The 13,944-nt window shown below is 42.7% G+C and overlaps 1 protein-coding gene across 6 annotated transcripts in view; it reads left to right on the forward strand.

The window, feature by feature from the left end:
- bnc2 (basonuclin 2) overlaps positions 1-13,944 on the forward strand; it is a 178,231-nt gene that overhangs the window by 64,463 nt on the left and 99,824 nt on the right. For 2 of the 6 annotated variants that reach the window (XM_042430080.1, XM_042430107.1), the window contains exon 1: positions 12,825-13,050. The exons of 2 other annotated variants lie outside the window; for them this stretch is intronic. In XM_042430080.1, coding sequence (XP_042286014.1) covers positions 13,048-13,050 — 3 coding nt within the window. In that variant the 5' untranslated portion in view covers positions 12,825-13,047. Of the gene's footprint in view, positions 1-2,735; positions 2,755-12,717; positions 13,051-13,944 lie in introns of those variants that run through there. 2 more of the 6 variants (XM_042430103.1, XM_042430081.1) reach the window with 2 other exon arrangements.

Below are 13,944 nucleotides of genomic sequence, written 5' to 3' on the forward strand. Positions count from 1 at the left end.
AACCTCGTCTTGTCTGACACACGCTCGCGCACTTTCATACATCACGTCACTGGCTGAATGAATGACTGACAGCGTACGACTGGAGCATCGTCTCCCCGCTGATATCTGCACCCTCACCAACAGGACGATCCGTTCATTCATCATTCATTCCTCCCACTTCTCTCTCTCTCTACGTTCTTTTATCTTTTCCTCCCTCTTCACACCACATCCTTTTCTCTCCTTTTAATCATCTTTATCTTGTTGTTTGTGTGTGTGTGTTTGTGTGTTAGTCGCAGAGGATGGTGTAGCACAATTCCTCTATTGTAAGACAGAACTGTACTGAAGACGTATGAAAGCCAAATTGAGTTTGGCCTTAGTTTGACTACATCAACTCTTCCAGACTAAATACTGGATCAAAACACACTCATGATCACTCTCATTCTTCACACATATCAGCTCTCCAACCTCTACATACCCCAGGTGCCACTTGGATTTAATATAGCTCAAATGACTTTATTTATTCTCAGAGGCATTGCAGTAGCATCTCGTCTTTACTATGATTTTTTTTTTTCATGGACCACACACATTCAACAAACTTCCCCCCTCAAAGTTCATTGGTGAATCAGTTGGGGGTTTCAGCATCCTAAAAGATGGTGGTGGCAACATTTTGGCACTGGCAGCTCATAACTGGATTGCTGTAATTATTCATTGGGAGAGTGATGCCTTCCAGCGGCTGAAGATTGATTAGCTTTGATACGCGACTTAGTGTAATCTGTCTTTGACCAGGGCACCTGTCCAAATTGGCAGGAATAATAAAAAGAGAGGAAGTTATTTTTAAAGAGAGAGGAGAAATGAGCGAGCAAATGACGATGAAGGTGGGTGGACAAAGGGAAGAGAGAAAGATTGAGGCACATCCTGTGTCATGTCTCTTGTGGCGCCTTTCGCCATACACAAACCATCAACCTGCAAACAACAACAGCAGGGCAACCATTTTGTTTACAGTTGAGTAAGGCTCTCAAGCTAAATAAAGCCATTACAACCTAAAATACAGCACCTCTTATTGTCAGCATTACTGTGTACTTAGTTCAAAGTGTTAGTTTTCCAAGCGCATTTGGGGTATTTTTTTATGCCTTGCTTGTTTTGTCAGCCAGACCAACGCGATCCTCGGTTGTCTCATTTTCCACGACTAAAGTGTGTCTTCAGTTAATCCTCCAGAGTAAGCATGGCAGAACTTAAAAGGCTCTGATTAGGCTGTTGTGTCCCACAGGTTGGCTAGATATAAACTCGTGACACACTCACAGTGCCCATACATACCCCAGAGACCTCTCTTTGTGTTAATTAAAGGAGTCTCAACTGCAATTAGCAGGCTTTACAATGAGCGTACCCACAGATAGACACATACATGAGCACACATACATATACACACACTGATACAGATATATCCAAACTGTGAGCACATTTACAGGCCCACAAACACACTTTACAGTTGCTTAAGCATCACAATGCCATTGCATTTTGTTGTCGGGCCAAGTATACTGGATTGTCTGCACTGTCCAATAGTGATCATGTTTAATGACGTCAAAACACAGCAGCCATTTTTGATAGTGACCTGCAGACCAAATGAAGATTGAATGGAGCAAATATTCTTTTTCCTTCCTCTGAACCTCTGACATCTGAAATTCTGTTTTTTAAAAACAGATAAAAAAAATATGCCAGTTTGGTGAAATAATTTTACCCTTTTTTAATGCAATTTTCAAAGATGTCCTGTAGGATCAAGTTTAATTTTCTTGGTACCGATGCAGGGGACTGCCTTTTCATGTGTTGTTTACAGAAAATCAACAGTGTCTTGAAACTCCTTGAAAAGGTCCTCTTCTGCAGTTAAGTGGAGTGAAATTTCTCTGTCACCCCTCTGGCAAAACTTTTCAAGTTTTATGAAGTCTTTAAAGCTATAAACAAGAATACATTGTTTGTTAGAGGATTGTTTCACCAAATACTAATACAATTTATGTTTGGTTTCATGTAGCCTTGCAGGAGATCTCTCTCTCTCTCTCTCTCTCTGTTGGATTTCTGCTGCCACCCCATTACAATAGAAGTAAATGGTTTTTCATTTGTGATGCTTAAAGCATTGAAGGAAAAAAAAGATTTAAAACATTTAACAACAATGTGTTTTCACAAATAATGTCCTTGTTAGTTTGGATAGTCCGCAGACCTCACTGTAAACAGTTTTCATTAGAACAATTTTCCACTGAAGAAAATTGCCTTTAAAAAAACTACTGTGAGCAACACACACACACAAATCCACTCACCCCCACTGCACTGAAATCTCATAGACAAATAAAATACATATTTTTTTTGTAATTTTGTAATTTGGAACCCATGCCCAATATCTTGTGATATCTTGTGCTTCATGTTGCGTGTCTTTTTGTATGAAAGGACAGTCAGATAGAGAACCTTAGTTCATGCAGCCCTTTGTGTAATCCTGCTGCAACCCCACAACCTAAGAACTGAGTTGCTGTGTTCCTCTCCCTGTTAGACCTTTAGTACCTGTGTCCATGGTGGCCAAATGGCCCATCATCCTGTCTCCTTATGTACCAAATTAAACCAGAGCTCTCTCCCAGTGTGCTCCAGCCTTGTCCACAGGAAATCAAGGCCAGGTGGAACTTAAGTGAATGAAGCCCCACTTTGGCACATTCTAGCTTGGGTGATGGTGGCAAGAGCGATGCCCCCCTGGAGCTTGGAGGTTGGGGAAGGACACACAGGGACACACATGTACAGGTGCGAATACCTATTTGCTGATGTTCACACACGGGCACAAACTCACAGTGAATAGGTGCTGTCAACTCTGTGGCAACGCTGCTTAGCCGCTCCACTCCCATATTTACTTATTTATTGGCAGCAATGGCTGTGATGACAGGGCCACTCACTCTCAGAAAGCCTCCCAGGCTCCACGACATCCCTTCAAGCAATAGCGTAAAAATTTTAAGAGCCCCAGGCCTGGTTTGATGATTTTGACGTGAGTTAGCGTGTAGCGGAGTTGTCGGGTGCATTCAGGGGGCTAACTGTTCTAATGCGTTTACCCACTTGCCTTATGTGTGTGTGTGTGTGTCTCAAAGCGAAGCGAAGTGTCACTTAATAATTTAGTCGTTGGTTTCGTCCCCCTCACCATCCATCCATCCATTCACAGCCCTTTATGTCTTGCCTCTGGGAATGCAGAGGCCATCGCTCTGCCTCTCTGGGAGTGATAGAACGAGCAGAGACAGGTGACAGAATCCGGTGTGGTGGTGTGTAAGGACAAAGTGAGAGAGACTGACTGTGAAAGAAAGAGAGACAGACAGCAGAGCAAAAATAAACACTCAGAAACAGACATGAATTAAAGTCGCTCGAGGTGATTTATGAGTGACTGGAAGATAATGAACAGCAGCCACTTTTTTGAATGTTAATTTTTACAATGCAGGTTTATTATACAGAACCTCATATTCATTCTGTCATTAAATCTGTCCAACGTGTCATATGTTTTAAAGGGATGCAACACAGACATGTAAGACGGAATATATACCCATGCCTTGCACACACATAAACACACACAAACACACACACACACACACACACACACACACACACACACAGCTGGCCTGTGCATGCCAGATGTAGACAGGAGATCTCTGTCTCTCTGTCTCTCTCTCATCACTGTTTTCAGACTAATAGGTTCTTGTTCTGCATGGAAGTGGTTCTAAGGCGAGAGCGGGAACTCAAAGCCTGCACGCCAAACCTGTGGCTACGGTTGTAATAATCAAATAATGTAACTTGGCCACGTGTAAGAATGTGTGTTAATACATGAGAGCTTTCAACAAAGTCTCCCAATGCCAGTGGCCTCCTATATACTTTAATATGACTTGATGTTCACTTAACCCCCCTCTTCCTTGTAATTGAAACCTGATGGTGGAATAATAATCGTTTCTTCATATTTTTTTTTCCTCTTTCTGCATTCACTAAGCTGATTTTTGCTTGGGCTGTGGGATAGTATTCAATTACAAGAGGTTTGGAGGAGGGGAGGGCAGCGATGGGCATTACGCTTACAACCTCTCCATGGGTTCACTGGAAGAGAAGCTAAAATGACTTGTGAATGCACAGATCATCTGGATGGTGCAGACATCACGCAGAACTTTAAAAATAAAAAATATATAACTTTTGTAGCTACACTTCCTACTTTTTTTCCCTCTCTACACACACCCACAGTTGAAAAAAAGATGAAGAAGAAAGGCAGAGAAGAAAGATGTGCAGAGAGTGAGAATTGAACCTCAACTTTTTTTGTGATTGAAATACTTCTTCCTCTGAGCTGAAGTCCCAAACCAAAACTTTGTTGCTTGTTTGCTAAGTGGTTTTACTACCACAGGATGATTTGTGTGACATTTATTTGGGAGTTTTTTTTGGCCGGGGAGAGTCACAAGTGTTTGTGTGTTTGTCGTGTTGTTAGCGGTTATGTTCCTTGTCATGTGTGTGCCATAAATAAAGACTCCCCTGGCTAATGTAACCCACATGTTCTTTGTTCCCACCTCCTTCGCAGCTCGGCATTTGTTTTCAGGGAGGATTCAGATGGTACACAGGTCTTTTGGACTGTGTCTCAGCTTTTGTGAGGTCATTGAAATTTTTTTTTTGTTATATCAAAAACAGTCGTGGACTTCCCTGTTACTCACAAAGGCTAACCAATATAATGTGTGATTCCCATTACTTCACTAGCTCACCACTGAGCAGATGCACAGCTGGTGACTGATGATCTCTCTCGAAACACATTTGCAGTCATACCCAGACATAGGTATTAGACTGAACAATTGTTGGATTTTTGACTCTTTTCGATAGAAAATAATTCATTCTGAATGCCAAATTGGCCCCCATATGGGATGACCCTGATTTTAAGATGCCCCCCCTCCCCCTTGTTTCCAGCACCTGTTTTTGGAAAACACTTAATCAGATTAGTCCTGTTGGGAACTTTTCCCAGAGATACTGCTAGTCATCCTCATCCTTGAAGTCTTTTGTATCACTAAAGTGACACGATTTACTTCCATTAAAACAAAATGTAAATCCCACATTTGTGTAGCTTGTTCATGACACACTCAACCACTCCACTGGAGGGCTTTTGGTATCAATCAAAATAATTTTCTATGAATTTTTTCAGACTGTCTGTTTGGGTTCCTGGTTATGACAGTCTGTTACACCAGTAATTCTTGGCTGCGTGTTCCCCGGTCCATTTCTCTTCACTTTCAACACATGTTTTCATCATGAATTTATTTCCTCCATGGCCCCAAAACATGTTCCACAAGCCGTCAGAATTTCCTGTAGGTTAAACTAGGCTACTGAAAAACCTTTATGGATGACTAACTCTAAAATATATACTATAAACAGACAATCCATGATGCAACACCATCTATCTATGTTTGGAATATGTAATTCTCTAGTCCTTGAATATAATACGACCCCCACCTTCTCAAATGTAATTTCCAGGAAAAAAAATGTCTGAATTTTGGGCAACTTCAATAATTGAATCATACTTTTTCTGGTGCTGTATTCCCTGTCAGTATTTTGTGCCACCAAACACACAGCAATCCTCCAGCAAACAGTTAAGAAGGTCACTGTAACAAGGACTGACATTACACTCTCTTTTATCTGGGCCACAGCAAGTTGAGAAAGTGTTTCAGTGAGTGTCAGAGGAAGCAGAGAGCTAAAAGAGGGAAAGATATATTAGTCAGGTCAGAGGAGAGAAAGTCGTGAGATCGTGAGAAAGGAAGGGTGAAAACAGAATAATGAGAGGCGGAGAGATGGGAAGTTAGCAAAGAGGAGAGAAGAGAAGAGAAGGAAGACACTGTAGAGAAGGACTTTGTCAAACTCTCAGTGCTGGGTTTGGTGGAGATCAGGCTGGTGGGGTGGGGGTGTACTATGGGGCCGCTGGCAGGGTTGCCACGGCAGTGTTCCGGATGGGCAGGCGGTCTCCTCTCAGGGGGTGAGGGGGGACGTGGGGCTGTCAGGGAGCCTGGCAGGTAGAGACACAACGCCCTGTGACTGGGGGGGAGCACGGGTCAGTGAGAGAGGACAGGAGCGAGGGGATGGAGGCAGTGGAGGGGTGAGGTGGAGGCCTGTCTGATGAGGTGAGAAGGAGAGAATAGAAAAGGAGGGAGGGGATGGGGGGGGGTGAGACATGAGGGAAGTAAATGAGGGTGAAGGAGGAGAAAAGCTAGAGATGATTAGAAGAGAATTATCCAAGTGTGAGTGCAGATGTCTGTAAAGTTAGAGGAGGGAAGAAGAGGGAGAAAAACCAGAAGGATGGGCGCACAGTGCCCTGATATACACGTCTGTGAAATGCCCCGAAACCAGCCCAGTCATTAGGCAAGTGATGGAACTCAACCTCTTCTTCCTCTGTTTCTTCTTCCTCTCCCTCTACATCCTATTCTTCCATCACAATATTCCAACGCCTCATACAGAATGTAACCCTTTCTTTAATCCACCACACCCTTATTGTGGTTTCACACCAAATGCACAGGAGCAAATAGTTTGCCTGAGGATCAATGTAGAATGATAATCACAGTGGTAATCCTACAAAGATAATCACAATAATCATGATAATCATAGAATGGTAATCCTACAAAGCAGCTACTGTAGTTAGGATGCTACAGACTACATCAGAATGTAAACAATTGCGAGATCAATTTGCTGTGATATTTATTGCCACATTCGAGTGGCAATAAATATAAAACTGGTGGGATCGGAGAGTAGAGTTACACAAATACAGCAAATTAGAAATTCCCAAATGAACTTTTCCACCATTCTTCTCTTCAGTAGAACTCAGGTCAGCAATAATTGGGGTTAAAGTTAAATTTAGTTGAACTTGGGCTGCAAAACCTGGCAGAAAATCATGGTAGCGTTTAATGTCTCTTAGCTACATGCTGTACATGATGCTCACAACATTTAAAGACACAATACTGTATTCATTAAAATGAACCATGACAGATTTCTTTTCATGGGGACTTACAGAGGCCTAAAAAATGTTTCATGGCTTGCAGGCTGTAAATTGAGAACCTAAATTGAGAAGACATGGTTGCAATATCTGCAACAATGTTAATAGTTCATTAATCATCTTCATTCATCAATCATTAATTCACTAGTTCCAGCTTCTCAAATGTGAATATTTCCTGATCTTCTTCATCTTCTATAAAAGTAAATTACATGTATTTGGATTGAGGATCATTTATCTGACAAAACAAGTGATTTGAAGATGTCATGTTTGGCTTTGGGAACTTGTGATCTTTCACTACTTTGATAGTAGTAAATAAATATTATAAATTATAAATATTATAAATATTATTATTAATAAATAATAGTGACAAAACATGCAAGCTGCAACCCTAATAATCTCTCGTGACGATGCAATGAATATTTGGTACAGAACATTTTGGGGTAGCAGAGTCTGTTGATGTGTTGTTGTGTGTGTGTGTGTGTGTTCGTGTGTGTGTGTGTGTGTGTATGTGTGTGTGTGTGAGTGTGTGTGAAGTGAGGTGAAAGTCAGGGTGCCCAACAGGCTGGTTTAGACTTTGCTGCAATTTGGTGAGTAGAACAATGGTCTGGTCAGGTTGTTGCTGGCAGGGTCAGAGGTTCACGTGTATGAGTATTGTGAGTATTTGTGTGAGTGTGTGAGTGTGTGTGTGCATGGCTCCAAATGTGCATCATTTGCTGTATTGGTTCCGATAAAACAGTAGTTTTGTCTCCTGACCTCATGAGTGGAGTCTTCCCCTCTTGGAAAAACAAAATTAGCACGAGGAGCACTTTATACATAACATGTGTCATTAGGTCATGAATTGCCAAATAGGCATTAGCAGATTGTGCCTCCAGCCATTAACCTTTTGTCATTTAGTGTTACCACAAATACAGCTGAAAATCGTAAATAACTCATAAGACTCAATGAAAAATGCTCCACTGACATTTTTTTTTTCCCCTCTCATTTTTTTTCACAAAGGTGCACTTATTAGCGGAGGCCAGAGTGCAGTGATCAGTGACACAGACAATCATGTGGCTCCCTCTCATTTCTCTCAGACCTTTCGGTGCCCTCGCTTGTCTCTCTCAAAGTCTTTCTCCCCGTCTCTCTCCCTCCCGCTATCACAAGTAGAGGGCTGTTCCTGTCGGTGTCATATGATGTCTTGTGGCCCTGTAGTGGTAGCAGAACAGTGACAGTTCTATCCCTGTGCCATCTGATCGACACGCCATTCCTTGTCACATGGAGACACACACACACACACACACACAAGCTACAAGTTTATCTGTGTGTGTGAGCATCCTTATACGACCATAAATCAGGTCACCGACAGTAACAGCCCTTAGCCATGTGCTCCTGCTTATGTATATACGCCACTGTACAAAGGCTGCACTCACTCTTTTGGTAATGCCAATTCCCACCAGTGTTAAACCATGATTGTTATTGTTTAGTTTGCCTACTTTAAATGATTGGACCTGAAATGGGCAAAAATCTCAGAGGTTTTAATATGGAAAAAAAGTTAAGATGACAAAACAGCTGACAGGATGAACTCTAGATGGTCTTTTCACGTGACAACCTGAAGTGAACCACTGTTTTCTCTCTGTGTTCGAGAAGCATCCTTCTTAGCACAGACACTCATCAACCTTTTTTTTTTTTTCTGCTGGCCTGAATCATTTGTTTCTGCAGCACATAATCACCATCACTGCACAAATTATGTTGTTCCACTCTCCTCTCTCTTTCTACCCTCAGCTTCTGTCCTTCCATTTACCCTCGTTTTATTGTGTAAAAGGCCAATTTGAGTTGGGTTTTGCTCAGTTGTGATTTCATTCCATGAAAAATTATCCCCCCTCCAAAAAAAAAAGAAACAAAACAAAACAAGAAAAATAACACAGCAGACAAGCATCATAATTATGACTTTTTGATGACCTCTGAATCTTTTTCGTACTTGCTGTTGTTTGCTTGAACAGGTTCTCTCTTTGCGCAGAAGATAAAAAGCAAGGTAGTTTGCCTCTCAAGACATAAGAGGGACTTGGCTCTCTTGAGACTGTTCTAACAACTCAATGCTGTCACACCCAATTTCTGGGCTTTTTCACCAATTAGTTGTCAATGTTTGGGAAGCAAACAGGCAGCGCTGAGAGGTTTGATGGGTATAATAATGTGGGCTTAGTGATGAAGGGTGCCCTCTGAAACACACTTGTAGCTTACAGTCAAAAGACAAAAAGGGCGTTAAGAGGTCAAGGGTGCATTAAGTCTGTCGATTTCTTTCACTCTCTCTTTTACCTGATAAGCTCTATGGCCTTTAGTTCACTAATAATTTACTTAAAATCCTTTTTTACCCTTAATCTCTATTTCTAAATACAATTCTTGACTGGTTGGAGTCATATTCATACATTATTTGAAGCATATCAAATCCATCTACAGCAATTATAAAAAAACTAATACCTGTATGTTACATTAATATAAGATACAGATTATGTTATTATGAATTGCATTAAAAATCAAGATTCAAAGCTTTGCAGTCCTATACACAGAGAGCAAGTTGGACTGTGCAATGAAATTGGATGTTTGCCATCCATAAAGATATGTAAAAAGTGAAAAGCTAGAACAGGAGAATACAAACAGAAATGAATAATAAGTATACATTAGCACATTTCAGAAAATGTGCTAACTGATATTGCTGCGTAGGGTAAAAAGTGCCATCAGATTGTAACTTAAAAGACGGATATAACTAGGATATAGATGTATTGATATCAATTGTGATATCTAAAATGGTATTAGTACGACCCGAGGCCCAAGCACAGACTAGCGACATTTTACATGTGACATTTCAGGCATTTTTGAGTAATGTATTATATCAGTTATGACTCTGGAAATGCAGGTGCTGTTCTGTAAATCTTCAGTCTTGACAATCCCTTTTCTGACTGCTTGGATTGTAGGATTGTACCCCAGACTGAGCGTGTGAGTCGCTGGGGAATAAGGATGCTATGGCAGAGCTTTAACCTCATGCACACTCTTGTATTGATCCGTACAAGCTTCAGTGACTGTTGCTACAGAGCCGGCTGCACTCTGTCATACAGAGCTCTCCCTGTCACCAGTCAGTGGCAGCTATGGAGGAGTGCAACAACACATCACACACCGGTACCCCCCCCCACCCCCCCCACCCCACACGCACCCATCAGCTTCTGGGCTAACACACAGCCACCAACCCTGCCCTCTTCTCTTGCCTCCCCCACCAATGCCCCCACCCCCCCCATCCACCCTTTTTTTGCTCTCCCTCTTTCTCTACCTCACTTTTCCTCTAATGAGTTGCAACACTGATAACGAGCCTGATGATCTTCCATTGATTCGGCTATCACTTGCTTGTCTGGTAATTGATCCGTAGCTGAGCCTCTAGTTAATTATATGGGCTTCGACATGGACCCCTGCCCCGGGGGGAATTCTCAAGTCCTGCACAATAATAGTTTTAATAAAGGAGCCTGAGGATCTCCTGCATCCTCTTTTCTACCCCTTCCTGCTTCCCAGCGTTTTTCATCTTCCTATTTCCATCTCCCTCCTCTGTTTCCCCTCCAAATTTCTCCATCTCCGTATTTTTACTTCTCCTTCTCTTTTCCGTTTCCCCTGTCATCACGGCCATTACCATCAGCAGAGGCAAGGGGGGAGGAAAAAGAGGGAGAGATGTGGAAGGAGAGTGAGCAATATTGGCAGAGTCCACTCCTCCTTCCCACAAATAACAGCCATTAACCAGCCAGGTCAGAAGCTGAGCCACCAGCTTGACTTGAAACACTGAGTGCCACTTGAAAAACCCACAGACTAGCACATTTACAGACGAGATGGGAGGGAGAGACGAGAGAGAAAGAGAAAGCGTGAGCCGGAAAGCAAAAAGGAACCTCTGCCGCTAAATTGTCACTTAATATAATTAGCCTGAGCCTCATGCATTACCTTTTCAATAAGTTGTTAAGAGTGGAGCGGGCGCTACATGGACAGGAGGTGACACATTACGCCTTTTACGACAAGACTGCTTGTGGCTTCCGACAAGGCGCAGGCCACTATGCGAAAGATAAATGAAGAGAAGAATAGAAAGGAAGGGAGGAGTAAAAGTAAGAGCGAGGTAAAGAGGAAAAAAAAATCACGAGAGACAAAAGCAAAGGATGCAAATGTAGGCAGGGAAGGAAAAAGGAGTGAAGATGTAAATTGAGCTTGAGACAAAGGCACAATTGCACATTTCAAAGACACACACTGTACACTTTTCCCTCTGCCAGCAGAAATCCCTTGTATATAACAGTAACGACCGGTGTGATAATCTCAGCAAAGGTTAACAGTACACTGCCATTACTGCACCGTACAAAAGGCTTTTAACAGACAACCAAGCTGCTGTCTACAGCAATTTACCACAAAATTTGAAGTGACTTTATATATCAGAAGCCGTTTAATGTAGCCGAGGAGAGAAGTTCTCTCTCTGTCCCTTTCTCTTTTGTTCCTTGGTGGTGGAAAGATCACAGTGACATCTCCCTCTTGCTGCGGACTGAGGCACCTGGTCTGTCATTTCTCTAATGATGGTGGGGTGAAAAGACGGGGTGGAGAAGAGATGGGAGATTTAAAGAGAAGAGAAGGAGGAAAGAGGAGGAGGGGGGGGGGGGGGGATGTCTTCATTGTTTGAGATGTGTCCTATGCTGTGTCAAAGGAAGCATAGATCTCCTTTTTTTTTTTTTAGTTTTATCCTCCTGTGTGTCTTTTTCTCTGTGTCTGCCTCCCTTTACTCCTCCATCCCTCATTTTATTCCCTTACCTTTGCTGCTGTGGGGACCAATTTGGCTAAAATGGAACCTCTTCCTCATTTTTTTCTTAATTAAAATCCGAGAGCCTCCACGGGGGGGGTGGGGGGTGGGGGGGTTTCCTGTGTGCGTGTGTGTGTGTGTGTGTGAGAGAGAGTGTGTGTGTGTGTGTGTGTGAGAGAGAGAGTGTGTGTGTTCATATGTATGCTGGTGGCAGATTGCCTGCGTTCCATTAGTCTTTCATTAGAGTGGGTGAAAATCAAACAAAGGCAGCAGATTTTTTTGGTAATATAACAAGTCAGTTGATTTTTTTTTTTTTTGCTTTTTTTGTTTGTTTTTTGGTAATTGCCCTACAAATCAGAAATAGAACCATTTTCAGCTGTGATCAAACAATATTTCTGTAGAGGACAATCCTTCATTTTCAGTTTTCAAACAAAGAAACAAACACCTGAAAACATTGAGCAACAATGACGCTTTTTGTCAACCTCTGTTTCTTTTTTTTCTCAAGGTAGAAACTGAGCTCTTTTGCGAAGCACCGTGTGTGTGTGTGTGTGTGTGTGTGTGTGTGTGTGGTGGGATAGTCCCACAGGAGAACTAAGTTGCTCTGAGACGTGCCGGCCGCTCGCAGCACAAATGGTAATAAGGCAGGGGGACAAACACCCCCACCTCCCCTCCCCTTCTTCTGCTCTACGATGACGTTTGCCCCCACCTTCTTGCCCCTAGCAGAGGAGGGGTGCGTGTGTGTGTGTGTGTGTGTGTGTGTGTGTGTGTGTGTGTGAGGAAGCGTGCAGCGCGATGTCATTGAGCATCTCAGAGTGGAGCGGCACAGTTGACTCTGTTGAGCCTGCACCGGCCCGACACATACACACACGCTCACTCACACTCAGACACTCAGAGAGTCTCTCACTCTCACTCGCTCGCTTGCTCTCACATGCTCTTGTTCTCTCGCACACACATACACACATACAAACACACATGCTCAGGCGCTCAGTTCAGTTCCTCAGCGGCTGCGGCGGAGTACAGAGGAGGCAGAGAGAGAGAGAGAGAGAGAGAGAGAGAGAGAGAGAGAGAGAGAGAGAGAGAGAGGGACAGAGAGAGAGGAAAAGAGAGAGGACAGGCGGCACGGCACGGACGTCGAGAGAGGGACACAATCACAGAGAGAGAGAAAGAGAGAGAGAGGGAGAGAGAGAGAGAGAGGAGCGGGAGGCAGGGAGAGCTGGATAGCTGGTGGCTCACTCCCACACCTCATCTTCACTTTGCTGGGACAGGCACAGAATTGATGGTAAGAGACGTTCATACGTTTTACTGGCTCAACTATTTGCTTTTTATGGAGGTTTTTTTTAATGGGATTTTTTTTTTATTTATAAAAAAAATTGACTTTTAACATTTTTGAATGGCTTGACATGTTTTTTTTTTTGTGAAACTGTTTATTTGTGTTTTACATTTAGTTGTACGTTTGCTGTGTTTGGTTTACAATTTAGTACGCATTTTGTATTTTCATTTTTTTTAAGATTTATTTATTACATAGAAAATATTTATCTATTACATCAGTTACATAGAATTACACGGATTTGTTTTTATCCTTCTGTGTGCTTGTGTTCAGAGTTGAGTTTGCTGGTGGCAGTTGCCAGGTTGTTTAACTTTTCTTTTCTTAGTTTTTGTAAATTTCTCCCATATTGCAGTATTGTTTGTCAGTGTCTAAATGTGTGCATGCATGCATGCAGGTAAACATGTCTTTCATTGTGTGTGTTTGTGTGCAAGTGTGTTTGTGTTGAGTTCATGTCCGAGTACAAATGACTGACAGATGGATTAAAGCAAAAAAACGAGGCCACGGGCAACATCATGCACCCCTCCACACTAATTCCCATAACCCCCCTCTTTTTTTTTTTCTTTACTCCATTCTTGCTCACCTTCTCATCAGCCCCCACCTCACCTCCATCCTTCTCCTCATCGCTCCTCACCTCCAGTGCTCCGCTCATCTTGCCCTGTCCAAGACGAGGCCCCCCGAGGAAATTCACCGCAAGCCCTCTTTTCTCTCTCTTCACGAGAATTAACTCCACACACACACACTCCTCTGCCACCAGGGCTGCCAAGAAACCTCACACACATCTCCTCCCTCAACTCCCCTCTCCCTGTTATCCTCCTCGAGAAGCAGGACTCGTGCAAGACGGGGGGA

This window comes from Thunnus maccoyii, chromosome 2 (assembly GCF_910596095.1).
Source record: "Thunnus maccoyii chromosome 2, fThuMac1.1, whole genome shotgun sequence".
Classification (NCBI taxonomy): Eukaryota; Metazoa; Chordata; class Actinopteri; order Scombriformes; family Scombridae; genus Thunnus; species Thunnus maccoyii.